General features: G+C 42.4%; 1 protein-coding gene and 1 pseudogene across 2 annotated transcripts in view; both read left to right on the forward strand.

Moving 5' to 3' along the window:
• The window catches only part of RAB11FIP3 (RAB11 family interacting protein 3), a 100,623-nt gene continuing 80,621 nt past the window's right edge, over positions 1–20,002 (forward strand). For both annotated transcript variants that reach the window (XM_045849330.1, XM_045849331.1), the window contains exon 1: positions 1–995. In XM_045849330.1, coding sequence (XP_045705286.1) covers positions 396–995 — 600 coding nt within the window. In that variant the 5' untranslated portion in view covers positions 1–395. The remainder of the gene's footprint in view (positions 996–20,002) is intronic.
• Positions 5,932–6,026, forward strand: LOC123825719 (annotated as a pseudogene).

Raw genomic sequence — 20,002 nt, forward strand, 5'->3', positions numbered from 1 at the left:
AGGGCGGCGGCGTTCGCTAGGGTACCTCCGGCGTTTCATCCTCTCTCTTCACCCTACTCTGCGTCCTCCTCAGCGTCCTCTCGGTCGCTCTCCTTGGCCCCTGGGCCGCACGCCGCCGCCTGTCCTCCTCTTTGCCCTCCCCGTGCCTACCGCCATGGGCCGTCGCCCGCCGCGCTGCTGGGCCGAGGGCAGCTGAGGGGCCGCGCCAACATGGGCAAGGACGGAGCAGGGCCCGAGAGCCAGCCTGAGCAGCCCGGGAGCCCCGTGCGCGCACGCCCGCGCCACCGCGGGGATGCCCGCGCCCGCCGCCGCGCCCTGAGAGCCTTTGTCTGCCGCCCGCTTTGCCCGCCGCACCACTGGCCTCGCGGGCCCGCGCTGCGGCCCGGGGCGCGTCCATGAAGATGGAGCCGGGCCGACCGGCTTCCCCCACGGGCGGCCCGTGCCCTGACCCGGAGCCGGGCGGACTCGACTGGCCGGTGGTCCCCCCCACGTCCGCCGATCCTGCCCCGCGTCCGGGTCTCAGCCCGCTGGACCCCGCCGACTTGAGCGCCGAGCGGGTTCCGGGGGCCTCTTACCTGCCGCGGATTCAGGCCGACTGCCCTGACCCCGATCCAGACCCTGATCAGCAGCTGACAGAACTCGGCCCGCTTTTTTTCTGGACTAAAGAGCCAGAGGATTATGGGCCCCAAAGTTGCCAGGAGAGCGCCTCTCTCTGCGCACAGGATTTTAGCCACAGCAACCACGGGAGGGGTGAGGTCGACTTCTTTCCTTCCTTACCTTCGCCGACCCTGGAGTTGACGCTGGAGGTGGGTCCCGGGGACGCGCACCAGCCATCGGACTTAAGCCAGACCCGCTCCCTTACGAGCGAGCCCACGGGCTGTGCGGAGGACGGCCCCCGCCTCCGAGCCGTGTTCGATGCCCTGGACGGTGATGGGGACGGCTTCGTCCGCATGGAGGACTTCGTCCAGTTCGCCACGGTTTACGGAGCAGAGCAGGTAACTCGGCGAGCACGCCTGGGCCCTTAGCACGAGAGCCTGGCCCTGTCCGCTTCCGTCGGGCCGACACGGTTCACTGTGTTCGCGAAATGCATGGTTAGGACCAGTGGGCCCGTTTGTTCTTTTTATTTATTTTTGCCCTCACTCCTGGTTCAATTTTACCAATGCGCCCCTTTTTCTCCTTTTAAAGAGGTGCTGCTCTAGAGAGTTTGTTTCTTTCACTGCCCTGCAACCGCCCCCGCCCCGCGGTCTCCCGCGCCACACGAGCTCCTGGCGTAGGGACACGGTGACAGCTGCCTGATAGAAGTGCCCCCTGAATGAAGTGCCTGGCAGTCTCTCTAACTGAGGAGGGCCCAGATCTGGATTGGCTGAAGTAATTCACTCCTTCAGACCTCAAAAGCCAGGCTCTGCCTGGCTGCTTAAGATCATGATGATAGACACCTTTTTGGCATATGTTCTACGGACACTTATCTTTTATTGTTTGGGAGACAGTGAGCACTAAAAAATTTCACTTTTGTACCTTCTGTGTAGAAGGAAAGGGAATGATGAGAAGGAGAGGAGGGCTGGGGATGAGCCTGAGAGCCTCATGGTGAATACAGAGTTGAGCAGAACTTCATCAGGGCCACCTCCACTCTTGTAGGAGAGGTGAGACATAGACAGCCGACCATGGGAGTGCACAGTACAATGTGACGTGGGTCCCACGCAGCGTCCAGGGGCTGCAGCTGCTCTGGGAGTGGGTGGGTCTCAAGGTCCAGCCTTTCTCTTCCGTCTCAGCACTCATGAAAATTGGTGGAGATAACAGCAGGGCTGTGTGTGTTCTGCTAATAACTGGGTAAACATGAAATAGGTTACTGGTTTTCACTTTTAAATATTTTGCTTAGTAGTAAGAAATCCCTAAAATGCTGATCTAGTTTTTGTATTTTATTGCCTTCTCAACACATGCAGACATTTGTTAAGTGGGTGTTCAAGTAGAGATGCATGTTTAAGCCAAGAGATTTTTGAGAAAAGAGGTAAAATTGACACCCTGGTATTTAGGGTGTTGTATCTAAGAACCTTTATAAGGGACGTGTGTGCCATACCCCGCCCCCCATCCCCAGTATTCACAATGTTCCTTGAGCCCAGGAAGATGTGTGTGCCCACATCAGCCCCCAGTCAGCTCCCATCAGCATGCACTTGTGTTTAGCGCTGGGCTGGAAGACATTGCTCAGATGGGTCTCCCGTGTCTTAATCTAATGGGCATAGAAATATATAATTTCCTCTGTGGTTAGCAGGGATAGTGATTATTGGTCCAGGTTCTTTGGTGCTTTTCCTTCTTGCCCCTGGGCTGGAGAGCACCTTGGGCATTGTTGGTTGTTATTAACTAGTATGATGGGTCTTCCCTCCAAACATACCCTTTTTCATTGCACCAAAAATGTTTTAAAAATACCCCATTTGTGTGTGTGTGTGTTTTGTTTTTTTAATCATAACCTGACACGGATAGAGTACTTTACAGCTTATGTGAGGCTGATCTATGTTTTCACTGGATCATCACCACCTTTCTCTGAGGTAGTAGTAGGCAAGCAGGCTTCATCTCACTTTACAGGTAAGAAATGGAAGCCCTGAAAGGTTATACAACTTTCCCAACCGCCCAAAAATTAAATTGTCAGTGCTAGAACAGGGACCAGAACTAGGTTTTTTGGCTAATAACATTTAGGTGGCTCTCAACTTCTTTTTTTTTAAGTTTTATTTATTTATTTTTAGACAGAGGGGAAGGGAAGGAGAAAGAGAGGGAGGGCAATATCAGTGTGTGGTTGTCTCAGGTGTGCCCCCAACTGGGGACCTGGCTCGAAACCCAGGCATGTGCCCCTGTGGGGAATTGAACCCCTGGCTGGTGTGGCACTGAGCCACACCAGCCAGGGCTCAACTTCTTAGATTTGGTGGCTCAAAATATTCCCACTAAGTTTCATATTATTGAATTTCATAAAATCCTTTTCACTGAAGAAACACCTTTTGTTGAGACTGTCCTTATTGATCACAATGGGGAAAACTTTGGGTTGTTATTTGGGGCTGAACTTTCTTATAATCATAAAGTAGAAATGAGTCAAAATTCTTTGCTCTGTTAGCTCCTGGTGGAATTTCTAATTTAGTTGTAAGGCTTGTATGACTCACGGTTTGGTGGCGATGGGTGAGTGTAAGGAACCTGTGGCATTGCCCCTTCTGTCTCTTCTCCCAGGCTGTTCAAGAAGCAGTGTTAGACTTGATCTAAGTACCCAGACTTGAGTGAGCTTCCTGGGATGGTGGAGGAGATCTGTTTTGGAGCAGATAATTCACAGGGTAATGAAAGGTTGACTTTTGTTGGTGTAAGATTAGCTATCCTTTATTATGATTTAGGCTTGCTTTTTCCAAGTCCATTATCAGAATACATTATAAAGGATGCCTTGGCTGGTGTGGCTCAGTGGATTGAGTGCTGGCCTGTGAACCAAAAGGTCTCAGGTTCTATTCCCAGTCAGGGCACATGCCTGGGTAGCAGGCCATGCACCCCAGTTGGGGGTGTACAAGAGGCAACCAGGCAAAGTTTCTCTCCTCTTTCTCCCTCCTTTCCCCCTCACTAAAACTAAAATAAATAAAATCTTAAAAAAAGAGAATACTTTATAGAGGAGCAAATGAAGGAAATATTCTCTGATAGTAAAGTAATATAAAAAAAGTGAAGAATTCTATCTCACGATGAATACTTTTAAACTTTTAAATGAAAAGTCTTGCTGTGGCTGGTGCAGCTCAGTGGATTGAGTGCCGGCTTGCAAACCAAAAGGTCACTGGTTCGATTCCCAGTCAGGGCACATCCCTGGATTGCTGGCTAGGTCCTCAGTTGTATGAGAGGTAACTACTCGATGTTATTTCTCCCACATCAATGTTTCTCTTTTTCTTCCCCTTCCCCTCTCTCTAAAAATAAATAAATAAAATCTTTTAAAAAAAGAACAGTTTTGAACATACATAGAAGCAGAGAGAAAAGGCTAGTCTAGTGAACTCCCTCTCTGCCCCTTCACCATTGCTCAGTTTCAGCAGTTTTGGTTCACCTGTAAACCCCCCAACCCCGTATTATTTTTGAAACACATGTGACATTATTCATCCATAAATATGTCAGTTCATATCTCTGAAAGATAAGGATTCGTTTTAAAGTATTCACAATTTTTTAAAACCTTAGAAACTGTTCAGATAAGCTGGATAACGGAAATAAAGACCTTAAGTTTTTGTATTTTCCACTTTGGGATTTCAGAATATTGAGTGTGTGAGACTGTTAGGCTGGTCACATTACTGTCCTTGATAATATCAACTAGATTATCTTAATTGCAAAATTTTCAAAGGTAGCATGTTCAGTATTTTATGTAATCTGTTTATAAAGGAAGCATTTTAAATTATTTAAGTTCTGTATCTGAAGTTTTATTAGAAGCAGCTCCCATTTATAATACAGATGGCTTTGTGTTCCTCTTCAGCAATGTCACAGTGTGTCTGGATCTCATTACATCACCCGGTGGTAGATCAGGTGTGGTGTAACATAAGTGTTAAGAGGAATCTGCAGAGGAAAGGAGAAAGAGGACTACAGTGGAGCTTTCTGGTTGAAACAGTAATTGATAGTCAGATGTGCCCAGGCACCAGTTGTGAACTTGAATAGGTTATTTTTAACAGCCTCGACCATTTCTGAAGATTCCTCATCAACATGACCCCTTCATACTGAGAGGACTGATGCTTTTGCAGTCACCACTAACTCGTTGTAAAGTAAAAATTATAGAATAAATTGTAAGTATTGTGAGGGATGATTGGTTTATTTTGGTTTTATTTTTCAAAAGAATTAATTGTAAAAATTATCTTCACGTTGTATTATTACGCTCACTTACACAGTTACACAGTTCTATTTTGATAGTCACTGATCTTTTCCAGAGAACCCTCCCCATGTAAGCCTGAATGCCCTTCAGGAACCTTGTAGACATTGTCTGTGCTCTTCAGTACAGCACTTGCATAAGTAGGCTGCTGAAGGAAGTGTTGATGCTCAGAAGGTCTCCTGGTTTCTAATTCTCCACCTCTGTTGGTAGGAATTAGAAGTCCCTAGGGACATTTGGCTGCACCTTTTTTGTCTCTTTCTTTTGGTTGCACTTTTCAGTTACTTCAGTGTCCTTTCCATTTTCTACCCTGGCCTTGAATTTGAGTGTGTGCGAGCATGTCTGTGTGCATGAGTGAGAGCGAATGAGTGTGTTTGAGCAGGTCATAGGAGCTGATGTGTATGAGAGAGAATGAACCTGTAAAAGCAGATGAATGCGAAAACTGTGTGTGTGTGTGTGTGTGTTTGTATGTGTAACTCTTGGTTTATATGTTGGATAGATTGCTAAAAGGCAGGTGACATTCCTTTATGTGCTTGGATCACAGGCAACTTTTTTTTTTTTAAAGATTTTATGTACTTATTTTTAGACAGAGGGGAGGGGAAGGGAAGGAGAAACAGAGGGAGAGAAGCATTAGTGTAAGGTTGCATATCACCTACTGGGGACCTGGCCTGCAAGCCAGGAATGTGCCCTGACTGGGAATCGAACCAGCAACCCTTTGGTTTGCAGGCTAGCACTCAATCCACTGAGTCACACCAGCCAGGGCACCTTTGCAGTATTATAAAATAACACATGCTTATTATTTTTAAAGAACTGGAGAATAGAGTGATGTAAAATACAAACAAAAAATGACCAATAGTCCCACAATTCTGAGAAAAATACAATTAGCATTTCAGTACATTTCCTTCTAGACATTTTTTAAACACACACAGGCACACATACACGACTGTCTAAAGAAGTACACAATTGAGTTCATATTGGGTAGAAGCTAAATTATTTTTATAGATGTTTATTGTTTAAAAAGATAAAAGTAAGAAAATACTTGAACAATGATTAAAAAGGAAAAAATAAAAAAAATAAGAGTAGTGCTTGCTTTGCAGCACATATACTAAAATTGGCAGAGAATATTAGTATGGCTCCTGTGCAAGGATGACAGATTTGTGAGGTGTTCCATGTTTAAAAAAAATAAAATACCTAAAAAGAAAAATAAACGAAAATAAATAATACTAGTAAGCATTATCAGAAAAATAAGAGTCAGCATAGTACCACCATCTATAAGATAGCTATTTAAGTATCAATATGTAAATTAAAAAAATTATATATATGTATGACTTATGGTAAAGATGGAGGATAGGCAAACACGATTCACTTCCTACCACAACCACATCAAAATTACAACTAAATATAGATCAACTATCATTCAGAACTGTCAGAAATTGAGTTGAATGGAAGTCTGACAACTGTAGAATTAAAGAAACAACATCCATCCAGACTGGTAGGATAGGTGCAGACATGGAACAGGCTGGTCCAAAATCCATGTGTGGTTGATAAACACTTGGGAGGGAGGAGTCCCAGGTCCACACCAGACTTCCTGCCTAGCCCAGAGTTCCAGTGCTGGGAAGGTAAGTCCCCATAACTTCTGGCTGCAAAAATTAGTGAGTATGGAGTTGGTGGAAGAAAATTCTGGAGTCCTAAGCAGTTCCTCTTAAAAAACTCCCACATGGACTTACTCAGACTCACTCCCTCTGAGCTCCAGCACCACCAGGGTAGAAGCTTGAAAGGCAACAGTGGAATACAGAGAGGAACTGAAGTGTCTGGCATCAAGGCAAGAACTGGTGGACGACTTTCTCCCAGACAGAAAGGTGGGCAGAGGCCATTGTCCCTTTTCTGAGCCCTTCCCCCACAGAGTCACAGAGCTGGCAGACAGGTACCATATTTGAGACTCCATCATCTGGCTGACACTGTTTGCTCTGCCCTGGAGATTGGCTGTGGCTCTATCCCACACAACTTATTTGCCTACCTAAGCTGTTAAAAGTGACTTTTCCATATGAATGGCTGGTCTTGACTAATGCTCTATTACTTCCTAAATCTTCTCAAAGAAGCAGCTGCCTGCCTCAGTGAGCCCCTAGCTCCTTTACCTCTTGCTAAGTGGCCCTAGGATGGCACCAGCAGTAACCAGACTAGATTCACAGCTTGGCTTCACCTGGAAACCTTCGAGCCCAGCACAAGTAGCAGCCATCTCAGATTGCTTTATAGCTTATGGAGGGTGGCCCCAGGCAGAACACAGGTGGGGGCTGACTTGGGCCTGCACCACCTGGGAAACCCCAGAGTCTGTGTACCGCTATAGACTACATTGGAACACCACCACCCTGCTCCTGCATAGTTGACCCTCCACAGAGGGTCAACTATGCAGTCACATAGTGACTGCATACATCCACATAGTGGGGGTATGTGGTCGCAGCCAGTCCTTTTAGCTGACTGGCTTGGGTAAATCTCTCCCACTGATTTGCCGACAGCAACCAAAGCTCAGCTACAAGAGGATGATGTACTCAGCCCCCACAAAGGTTACATTTCGAGTACCCAGCTTAGGTGATAGGGGAGGTTGTGCCACTGGACCCTACAGGACACCTATTACATTAGTCCATGCTACCAAGAGATAGAGTCAAAGCAGCTCTACCTAATACATAGAAACACAGGGAGGCTGCCAAAATGAGGAGACAAAGTAACATGGCTCACATGAAAGGACAGATCAAAACTCCAGAAAAAGAGCCAAATGAAATGGAGTTAAGCAATCTTAGCAGATGCAGAATTCAAAATACTGGTTATAAGGATACTCAAGAAACTTAGTGAGGAACTCAACAGCATAAAAGGATCCAGTCAGAAACAAAGGATACACTAATTGAAATAAAGAACAATTTACAGGGAAACAATAAAATGGATGAAGCCGAGAATCAAGTCAATGTTTTGGAACATAAGGAAGCAAAAAAACAACCAATCAGAACAACAAGATAAAAAAAGAATCCAAAAAACAGGGATAGTGTAAGCAACTTCTGGGACAACTTAAAGATGTCAAACATTCGCATCGTAGGGGTGCCAGAAGAAGAGAAAAAGCAAGAAATTGGAAATCTACTTGAAGAAATAATGAAAGAAAACTTACCTAATTTGTTGAAGAAAATAGACATGCAAGTCTGGGAAGCACAGACAGTCCCAATTATGTTGGATGCAAAGAGGCCCACACCAGGATACATCTTAATTAAATTGCCAAAGGTTAAAAATAGAGAGCGAATCTTCAAAGCAGCAAGAGGAAAGCAGTTAGGTTCCTACACAGAAGTTCCCATAAGACTGTCAGCTGATTTTTCAAAAGAATCTTTGCTGACTGGAAGGAATTGGCAATAAATATTCAAAGTTATGAAACGCAGGGCTCTATAGCCAAGATTGCTCAACCCAGCAAAACTATCATTTAGAATCAAAGGGCAGACAAAGCGCTTCTCAGATAAGAAAAAACTAAGGAGTTCATCATCACCAAACCATTATTAATTGAAATGTTGAAGGACCTTATTTAAGAAAAAGATCAAAACTATAAACAATAAAATGGTGATAAGTACATATCTATCATCAATTGAATCTGAAAAAATTAAGCAAACAGAAGGAACAGAGACAGAATCATAGACACAGAGAATGTTTTGATGGTTGCTGGATGGGAGGGGTGTGGGGGGGATGGGTGAAGAGGTGAGGGATTAAGAAGTACAAATTGGTAGTTATAGAATAGCCATGGGGGTGTAAAGTACAGTGTAGGAAATGGAGTAGCCAAAGAACTTGTACACATGCCCCATGGACATGAACAATGGGGTGGGGTTTGCCTGACAGAGTGTGGGGTTACTAGGTAGAGGGGGGCAAAAGGGGAAAATTGGGACAACTGTAATAGCATAATCAATAAAATAATAATTAAAAATAAAAAACATATAGTAATGTTCTCTGTACTAAAACTGTATAATTACCATATATTTTTGAAGGTTTTATTTATTTTTAGAGAGAGGGGGAAAGGAGAGAGAAAGAAAGGGAAAGAAACAGCAATGTAAGAGAAATACTGAGCAGTTGCCTCTTGCTCACCCCTAACTGGGGACCTGGCCTGCAGCCCAGGCATGTGCCCTGACTGGGAATTGAACCAGTGATGTTTCTGTCGCAGGCCAGCACTCAATCCACTGAGCCACACCAGCCACAACACCATATTTTTGTTTTGAACCTGCTTTTTATTTGTTTATTTTTGTTATTTTTGTTGATCCTACTCTTTGACTAGTTTTTTTAAATTGAAGGTTTCTGGTATTAAGTGTATACTTTAAAGGAAGTCTAAAGTTTACTTGTCCCAGGAATATTCCAAATTGTTAGGTATTATTCCAGTGTTAGATCTAACTTATAGGAAGAATTTAATTCCATGTTTAGACTCCACAGACAAGGTTGTAAAGGGACTAAGCCCATGGACTCCTTCCCTTCCAAACACTTATTTTATTTGAATTCTGAAAATAGGGTCTAAACATTAGTTATAATTGAAATATTAAACAAAGAGGTATCCACTGAAGGCTGTTATGTGGTCTTCAAAAGTGATAATTACAAAGTCTCCAATATAATTTAGATTAGTGCTTCTGATATAAGTAAAGATAGGGGTATGCTAAGCTGTATGTATACCACAGTTATAACTGTAAAATAATCCATGTGAAAATAGTCTTGGCAGAAATATTAAAAATTATTTTTAGTTGTGTGTATGTGTTGGGTAAATGTAATTGTAGGAGGGGAATGTATGGCGGGAATGGGATTTGGTTTTATTTAAGGTACTGGCCAAATTTTCTGTTATGTTACTGATTTTATTTTAATTAGTTTGAAGAGTGGTTTGAAGACAGCCTTGGGCTGACAACAGCAGGCCTTGCATGGGTGCTGTGCCCTTTCCTGCAGGGATGTTGTGGGCATGATGTCATGGATGGATGCTTCAAAATATGAGACGTTTGAAAGGCCAATTATTGAATAACATTTTAGTATTGTTAGTTGTAAACAGAGGAAGCACTATCCTTGTGCATTATTTTAAGTCTTTTTTTGTACACATCGTTTATATGTTGATAACTTGAAACTCATTGTTTCTGAAATTCCTAGCTATTTGCTGGAAATCCTAGTTATTTTTCTAAAGACCCATATTTTCAGAAGGATTTTAAGATGCACACCTCCTAGAATTCTAGTTTGTTAAATGATCTATTTTACTGTTAATTTTGTTGGATAATTTCATAAAACTTTTACAAAAGTTTTTGCGAGAGTATCCAACATTTTGGCACCTCTGCACCACACTGGAAGAAGAGTTGTCTTGGGCCACACATTAAATTCACAAACACTAATGAAAACTGATGAGTAAAAAAAATGGTTTTAAGTATATTCATGATTTTGTATTGGGGTGCATTCATAGCCATCCTGGGCTGCATGTGGCCCATGCCGCTGGTTGGACACCCCCTGTTAGAGCCTTCTGTGCCCACAGGTAAACAGACCTGCTCTAGTCAAAAGTGAGCTTGCCTGTTTGTGTCCCTATTTTGGCTAGGGCTTCATGGTATCTGTAGGTAGGTTATCAGTGTTGTTGATAGCAGAGGCTTTTATGATTCCTTGTTCTTTTTCATTTAACGTAATTTATTCTGATTTGTCTTTAAGCAAGTTTAACCAGTTTAAAACCTAAAATTCAGGTTATGAATGAATTGGTGGCTGTTGGCTAAGTCTGTTTATAGGTGTTTTATCTGTTCTGACAAGAGGAATTGTTCAGTATTGTAACAAACTATAGAAATGATCCCCGACAGTATAGTCTTTGTTCATTGTCGTAAAGACCTTCATTGCTGTAAAACACTGGGTTGGTAAACAGGACATTTTACTGTTACTTGCAATCCAGGAGCATTTTATAAACTTTTTTTTTAGATTGAGGTAACTGCCAGTGAACTTGATAAATCATATTTTTAAAAGTTAAATAGTAATTTAAAGTTTACTAATAAATTGCTTGAGCCACAATAAAAATAAGTAAAAATACACATTGATTAGAGAAATTAGCATTTCCTTTGAAAACCTGTTAAAGTAGCCCTGGCTGGGTTGCTCAGTTCTTTAGCGTTGTCCAGGGCCCTGGTCAGGGCACGTACAGGAATCAACCAATGAATGCAAATGAGTAGAATGACAAATCGATGTTTCTTTCTCTCCCTCTCTCTTCCCCTTCCTCTCTCTCAGATCAATTTTTTGAAAATGGTGGCTTACTCTCTGAAATTTCCTGTCTCTGTATCCCTACTCCACTTAAAAAACAAAACAAAACAAAAGAAAACCTACAAAATACCTTTTAAAAACTTCAGCCAGTGAGAATAGTATTCTAACTTGAAATACACGAGGGGTGGGTAGAAGGCTGTGCGTTGTGGGAAAGATTGGAGCAGAGGGTGGCCAGCTTCCTTGTGTGTAGTCTGATTCCTGGTCCTGCTTATGTCAGTGGAGACATCTCAGATCTTCATAGGATATAGCCAGCTTAACCAGTGTTTGGTTTTTTTTTAAGCAATTAAGCTTTTTTTAAAAAATTATTTATTTTTAGAGAGAGGGGAAAGGAGGGAGACAGAGAGGGAAAGAAACATCAGTCTGTGGTTGCCTCTGGTGTCCGCCCCCCCAGGGACCTGGCCTGAAACCCAGGCATGTGCCCTGACTGGGAATTGAACCAGTGACCCTCTGACTCACAGGTGGGCACTCAATCCTCTGAGGCACACCATCTGGGGCCCAGTGTGTTCTGAAGTAGGATGTAAAAAAAACACAAGACACGGATAAAAGGTTGATACAAAAACTCTTAAAAGAAAAGTCACAGGGGAAAAAGACCAAAATCTGATAAAAGAATGGACAAAAGATACGAAGACATTCCACAGAAAAAGATATACAAATTGCCCTTAAACATACAAAAAATGTAACTGCAGAACCAGCTCATAGTGGTCCTGTCCTGTTTCTAACAAAACACAGAAACAAAGTTAAACCTTGGATACACCATTTATGAGTAACGCTTGTGAACCGTTAACTGCTCCTCCTAATAGAACCAAAGGGCTGGAACCCGATGGGAACCCAAATCCTTTCAAAAGTGTGGGACTGTTATCTAGGAAGATCTGGTGGTGAAACACCTTAAAATTCTGCCCCTAAACCTGGGTCTAGGAAGACAGATTTGAGCCTCGCCTCCGTTTCCCTGCCAGTCAACTTGCAAATAAAGACTTTTCTGAAAAGCTGGTGCTGTAGTATTTATTGGCTTCTATGTTTGTCAGGTCGTGAGCCCTTGCTGGGTAACAAAGGTGCTCAGCTACACTCATGATAAGAAAAGTGGAAATTAAAATCACTGGGATAGCATTTCTCACTCATCATGTTGGCAAAAAGTGTAAAAGCATGAACACCTTCTGTTAGTGAGGCTCTTGGGAAATAGGCACACTCTCATATTGGTGAGAGTGCAAAATGTTCAATGTTCAATGGTACAATGTTCATCAGGGGGAATTTAACAGTATTTGTGTGTGCATTTATCCTTTGACCTTAACAGTCCCACTTCTAGAATATACCTTCATAAATACAAACCACAGGTGCCCAAGAGTATTCATGGCAGCATTATCTGTGATATAGAATATGGAAACAACCCAATAACCATCCAGGATGAGTGAACTGAAGTACATCTGTATAACAGAGCTGTACAGCTGCAAAAAGAAAAGAGGAAGAGTCGTATGAACTGATAGGGGGTGATTTCCAAGATACATTGAGTGGAAAAAATGGCAAATTAATATACATGACAGGTGGTAAGAAAAAATGGGTATTGTATGATTCCTCTTGTAAGAGGCTTCTAGAGCAGTCAGCTGATAGAGACAGGAAGCAGAATGGTGGTTGCCAGAGGAGGGGGGAATAGGGAGCTAGTGTTGAATGGGTAGAGTTTCAGTTTGGGAAGATGAAAAAGTCCTGGAGGTGGATAAAGGTGATGGTTGTATATAACAGTGTGAATGTACTTAATGTCATGGAGCTGTGTAACTTTAAAATGGTTAATTTACTACAATTTAAAAAAAATGATGAGGTTCTGAGGCCTAGAACCCCAAGTGATGGACTTCAGCTCAGAGGAAGAGGAATTCATGAGTAGAGTAAGAAACCATACCTTACAATCCCCAAACCAAGTCTCTTCTTACCCTTCTCCTTCTGGTCATGTAGTCAGAATCCTCCACCCACCCAAGGTTTCTGTGCTTACAGACTCTAGGGCAGGCTTAGGCCAGCAGGGTCTGACTGTAAGAATAAAGAAAAAGAAAATGCAACTAATGAGAAAGAAGGGGGAATAAAAATAGGAGTATATTTGCTTTTTGCAAAAAGACATGGGAAGGATAGACTAGAAACTAATTTTTTTTAATCCTCACCTGATGATATTTTTTAAAGAAGATTTTATTTTATTTTTTAGAGAGAGGGGAAGAGAGGGGGAGAAACATTGATTGGTTGCCTTTTGTAACTCCTGGACCGTAACCCAGCATGTGCTGCGGTGGTGAATTGAATCAGTGACCTTTCATTTTGCAGGCCAGGGCTCAATCTGCTAAGACACACCAGCCAGAGCTGAGGAGATTTTTAAAAATTGATTTTAGGGAGAGGAAGGGGAAGAGAAAGAGAAACATTAGTGTGAGACAGAAGCATCAATTGGTTGCCTCTCGTATGTTCCCTGACTGAGGATCAAACCCACAACCTTTTGGTGTATGGGACGATGCTCTTATCAACTGAGCCACTCGGCCAAGGCTGTACTAGAAACTAATTTTAAATAACTTACTCAAGTAGGTGGGGACAAGGTATAAGGGATATGAATGATATCTGAGTATGCCTTTTTATGTAATTTTGAATTTTGAACCATGGAAATATTCTGCATACTCAAGAAATAAAATTAAAGCAACACTAATAGAACAAACCTAAACTGAATTCAAATAGAAACAAACAAACCTAGGAGTATATTGGATTAATAACATAGCCACAATGGAAAGTAATCCAAATCACATTAATACAGTACTTTGTATACTTTTAGTGGAATATATTCAAAAGAAAAAAACGACAAATAAATTTACTACAAAGTTAGGGTTGTTGTTGATAGATCAGCAGTAGTAATTCTGCAATTACTTTCAGTGTATTTTGGGATAGTGTAAATTAATAAATATACTATTTGGTGTTGGGAACCACGGTTCTCTGGGAAAAAGGAGATAAAAATATAGCATGGAAAAGGGAGAGAAGAATCTTGTCATTTTGGGATTTAAATTAGACATATCAGTGTGAATATATGACTTAAAAATTTCTAGATCTGTCTTCTGACAGGGCCTGGGGACAATTACACTCCAACAGCAATGAGTACACCTAGCTCCCAGATCTTTGTTGTCAAATATTTCCCACTAAAGGAACCAAGGATCCTTGGAGAAATATTCCAGATTTTGGGCAGGCAAAATTCACTGTGAGCCTGGATTGTATTGTACCAGAAAGAAAGGAAGTGTTCAAAAATTGATGGGGACATGTTGAAAAAGGAGCAGCTTGAATGGGTTTCTGCTAGGTAAATCTGGGACATCTTGACCTTCAAAAAAGAATAATGATGATAGCCCTGGCTTGTGTGGCTCCGTAGACAGAGCCCAGCCTGTGAACCAAAAGTCTCCAGTTTGATTCCCAGTCAGGGAACATGCCTGGGTGGAGGGCCAGCTTCTCAATTAGGGGCATTTAAGAGGCAACTTACAGATGTTTCTCTCACACATTGATGTTTCTCTCTCTCTCCCCTTCCCTTCCGTTCTCTCTAAAAAATAAATTTAAAAAATTAAGAATAATGATGATAAAGGATATATTGAGTTTAAAAGTTCATACCACATAGTGAGTAAAAATTAGTTGTAGTGATACTTCAAAGGGGGGTGGTGAAAGTAGAAAGAGTGAAAGATATAGAAAATCAGTATTTGCAACCAAGGTAATAATTGATTCAGGCAAGAATCATCAATGGTTGTCAAAAAACATTGTGTAAACATTTGCGAGGGATGAGGGTGGGGAACAGGATATTCTCACAGTCTAAAGTATCATTCCACAGATGATTGATTACAAAAGGAAAAAGTTAATCTCTATATTGGAAAAATCTGCCAGACTCTACCTTAACCAGGTGATCAAACTCAGACTCCCTAATAATGGGTAGATTATATGCTTCTGGATGGGATGCCAAAAATGTTTACTTTGAGTCTCCTAATGAGTAATAATCAGATAAACCCAGACTATAGGGCATTCTATATAACAGCTGCCTGGCCTCTTGAAAATATCAGTGTCATAAAAAGGGTCGGGACCCTGCTAGATTGAAGCAGACCAAAGAATTGTGACAACTAATGCCTGGTCCTTGATTGGATCCCGGATTAAAAGAAAACAAAACAGCTCTTTCTGCCATCTTTCCGTGGAGCCACAATGGTGCACATGAATGTCCTGGCTGATGGCTTCAAGAGTGTCGACAATGCTGAAAAGAGAGGCCGTGCCAGGTTCTTACTAGGCCGTGCTCCGAAGTCATTGTCCAGTTTCTGTGATGACAAAGCATGGTTACATTGGCCAGATTGATACTATCGATGACCACAGAGCTGGAAAAGCTGTAGTGAACCTCACAGCAGGTTAGACAAGCGTGGAGTAGTCGGCCCCGATTTGATGTGCAACTCCAAGACTTAGGAAAAGGGCAGAACAACCTGCTTCCATCCTGTCAATTTGGTTTCATTGTGCTGACAGCCTCAGTGGGCCTCACAGACCGTGAAGAAGCAAGATGAAAACACACAGGAGGGAATCCTGGGATTCTTTGTCTAGGGATGTAATACATACATGCAGATAAAATGCCTCAGTGGACAAAAAACAAAACAAAAACTATAAAGGCTCTTATTGGGACGATTGGGAAAATTTGAACATAGACAAAATATTTGATAATATCAGTGTTAAATTTCTTGGGTGTCATAATGGTATTGTAATTATGTAGGAGGGTAGTCCTTGCTCCTAGGAAATATATGCTAGAAGAATTTAGGGAAGTATCTTGATGTCTGTAGGTTACTTCTAGTAGTTCCTCAGAGAAAGTGCATGTGTGTTGAAAGAGGTATAAACAAAATGTGGAAGGACATTAGTAATTGGTGAATCTAGCGGAGGGATATATACATGTTTCTTATACTCTTTGAACTTTGCAGTGGGTTCAGCATATTTCAGAATGAAAAGGAAAAACACAATATGGGAATTTCATTGATGATAACTGACACTTCATCTTGTAATGTATGTTAGAATGTGTGGCTTTTATTAATCTTAAAAACAACCAACAGCCCTAGCTGGTGTAGCTCAGTGGATTGAGCGCGGGCTGCGAACCAAAGTGTCACAGGTTCGATTCCCAGCCAGGGTACATGCCTGGGTTGCAGGCCGTGACCCCCAGCAACCACACATCGATGTTTCTCTCTCTCTCTATCTCCCTCCCTTCCCTCTCTAAAAATAAATAAATAAAATTTTTTAAAAAAGTTAAAAAAATAAACAACCAACAAAAACAAAAAGCCCCTTTGTTCCCAAATAAGTAAAGGAATGTTACACATAGGCACACAGGTTTTTGTTTTTAATTTGATACCCAGTCCAGCATTTGTTGGCTCATGGAGTACACAGGGTGTAAAATGACCACTCTCTCTGAAATGGGAAATTCAAACAACTCCTCTTAACACTAGGAGTGTGATTGAACCATGCTCTTCTCTATCAAGGAATGGTGCTCCCGAAGAGATGTAAATGTCTTGTCCAGCATACAGATGCCCTTAAAAGGAAGTTAAGAGAGAACTTTCCCATCCTATTGATAATATTCAAATGAGATAAATCCAGATTTGAGTAAATGTGTGAAAAGAGCTAACAAATGCTTAGGGTACCTAAAAATTAATTTGTTAAGTGCAGCTGCATTTTCTGCTTTGTGTTTTATTTTGGTGTGGTAATGGTCAGGTAGATGCTGTTGTAGAGTGTTCAGTGTATGTGACGCGGTGTTACATGCAGAAGTTATGGGGGTTTCATTGTAGATTTGGGTATCAGCAAAGTACAGTAAAATCGGATTTGTGGTTTGGGTTTGGTTTAAGCCACCAATTTACCTGCTCCCACTGTTAGTGACATAGAAAGTGTTTAGACTGGGTTAGATACACGCTGTGATGGTCAGGAAGGTCCTTGTTTAGGTTGTCGAAGCCTGTGAGACTCCTGCTTCATAAACTTTTTGTTTCAGACCCCTTTACACTGTTAAATGTTATTGAATACTGAAGAATTTTTGCTTATGTGAGTTACATCTCTTGATCTTTGCTATATTAGAAAGTAAAACGAAAAAGCAAAAACAAAAAAACCCTAAGACATCTTTTACTAATCTATTAAAAATAATGCATTACATGTTAACATTAATGGAATTTTTATGGAAAATAACTACTTTATAAAATACTGTGAAGAGTGGCATTGTTTTGCATTTTTGCAAGTCTCCTGGATTCTCACATCGGCCTCTGGAAGCAATCTGTTGTGTTATGTCACCTTTGGAGAATGCCACTGTGCATTCGTGAGAGAGTGAGATGAAAGAAAGAATGTCTTAGCATGTTATAAAACTCATTTTGATCTTGGATACCCACCCCCCAGGACACCCGTCTCCCCCGGGACTCTTAGACCACTTGTTGAGAATGACAGTGTTACTGTGCTGTGAAGTGCCCCAGCTCTTGCCTGACCGCACACACTTGCTCTCACCAGAATCACCTAGAGGTCCCGTTAAAACTGACTGACTGCTGGGCCCACCCCGGAGTGCCTGATTTGTCTGGTTTGAGTGGGGCCTGATAAGAAATGTGCTTCTGCTCTGGCTGGTGTGGCTTAGTGGATTGAGCACTGTCCCTCAGCCGAGAGGTCTCTGGTTTGATTCCTGGTCAGGGCACATGCCTGGATTGCAGGCCAGGTCCCCAGTTGGGGGTGTGCAAGAGGCAACTAGTCAGCATATCTCTTACACATGTTGTTTCTCTCCTTCTCATTCCCTTTCCTCTCTGTAAAAATAAATAAAATCTTTAAAAAAATGCAGTATGTCTCTGTTTACTTCCTGGCGTGCTACTGCTGCTGGTCCTGGTGTCTCACTCAGCTGCTTTTCTACAGTTTTGAAAATGTTTTCATCTCTTTAAAGATCCTCCCCTCCCCAGTTATATTTTATTTTAACATCACTCTTTTCCTCACTGACGTATTTATTCCTAAACACTAATTTCGTAAATGTTTACTTGAGATCCACTCTGCTAGCTCCTCAGAAGGCCTCAGGGATGCCCTCTGCCTTCAATGTTTTGTGTCTAGTAGATTTTATTTATTTATTTTTAGACAGAGGGGAAGGGAGGGAGAAAGAGAAGAGAGCGAGGGAGACATTAATGTGTTGCCTCTCGAGTGCACCCCACTGGGGACCTGGTCTGCAACCCAGGCATGTGCCCTGACTGGGAGTCGCACAGGTGACCTCTTGGTTCACAGTCTGGTGCTCAGTCCACTGAGTCACACGAGCCAGGGCTGTTTTCTGTCTAGTAGAAAAGCATAGGTGAAAAACCAGAAACCAGACTTGGAAGTCTGTATACCTTGGCCCATTCTTTTTGACATGTCTCTCCTATCCTCTAGCCCAGGGGCATCAAACTCATTTTCACCCAGGGGCCACATCAGCCTCCTGGTTGCTTTCAAAGGGCCGAATGTAATTTTAGGACTGTGTAAATGTAACTACTCCTTAACTAGGGGCAAGGAGCTCGGCGCTGCCAACAGGCAGAGACAAGGTGCCGGGCCAGACAAAACAAGGTGGAGGGCCGGATTCGGCTCGAGGGCCTTGTGTTTACCACCTGTGCTCTAGCCTCAGCTTGCTGCAGTTTCTTTGTACTAATTTTAATTTTATATTTTGGTTTAAATTTCATTTTTATCATATGTATAGTTTAAAAAGTCAGTAGTGTACTACACATTGTATTAAAAAAAGTAGCTACACTCTCCTTTCTTTGCACTCTTAGATTCCTGTCTATTTCCTTCTAGTGTCCCCCTGCCCCCCGTTTTAGGTAGTTTCTGTTGATTTCCTCTTGTAGAAAGTACATGTTTCTCTGTCTCCTCCATTATTTCAATACAGTTAATCGTAATCTTGGCTAAATAGACATTCTGTATTTATCTTACTGTATTTTGATTGTGGATATTTTTCATAGCCGTTAGGTATGCTGTGATTACATTTCCTAATACAGCTTTTGCTTTTCCTGGAGTTAGTAGTCACATTATGCTTTTTGCTTGCTTAGTTTTCTACAGACTATCAATAGTTCTTTGTAGTCTGTCTCAGGAGTCTCATCATTCAGCACATACCCTTGGACTTCCGTTGTTGTGTACTGGCTCCTGTTCCACACAGGGGCTCATCGCCCCAACCCCCACCCCTGTTCTCTGGGCCCAGTGTCCTGCTTTGGGAGCATCCCTGGTCATCTTTTTCCTTTTTTCTTAAAGTTTATTGATTTTAGGGGGGGGAGGAAGAGGGGGGAGAGAGAGAGAAACATCGATTTATTGTTCTACTTATTTATGCATTCATTGGTTGATTCCTGTATGTGTCCTGACTGGGGATCAAACCTGCAACCTTAGCGTATTGGGCTCCAGCCAATGGAATTACTGGGCCAGGGCCTCTCTTTTCTGATTTAGCTTTCTTGCCTGAGGTTCCATGTCAGACATATAACTGGGCTTTCTTTTATCAGGTTCAACACCAATGCCTATTCTGCTTCTTGTGCTTTGCTGGATCATTGGGCATTTATGTGTTTTTTGCTCTGAGTTCCCCCTTGTCCATCTTCTGGAACATTTGGGGCCTTTCCTCTGGAGCTGCATTTTTACAGTGGGCTTTCAGGAGGAAGTAGAGAGAAACTCGTGTTCACCCTTTAGCTTTGTTAAGCTTCTCTCCCTCCTCCACACCCCACACGTGTAGCTATCAGACCAGGCTTAAGAATCTGTCTGTGCACTTTCCGCACCGCCCCCACTGTAGTCTGTGATACAGTAGAGCAGGACTTGTTGGAGCCGCAAAGCTGGGGGTGGCAGGGCGGGGACTCAGACGCTGATGCCCCCCTCTGTCCTCCCTGGACTGTGATCTTCAGGGAATCTGTGTCAACAAATTACTTGGGTTAGCCTTTC

Source organism: Phyllostomus hastatus, unplaced genomic scaffold (genome assembly GCF_019186645.2).
Source record: "Phyllostomus hastatus isolate PE091 unplaced genomic scaffold, TTU_PhHast_1.1 phas_contig_64, whole genome shotgun sequence".
Lineage (NCBI taxonomy): Eukaryota > Metazoa > Chordata > Mammalia > Chiroptera > Phyllostomidae > Phyllostomus > Phyllostomus hastatus.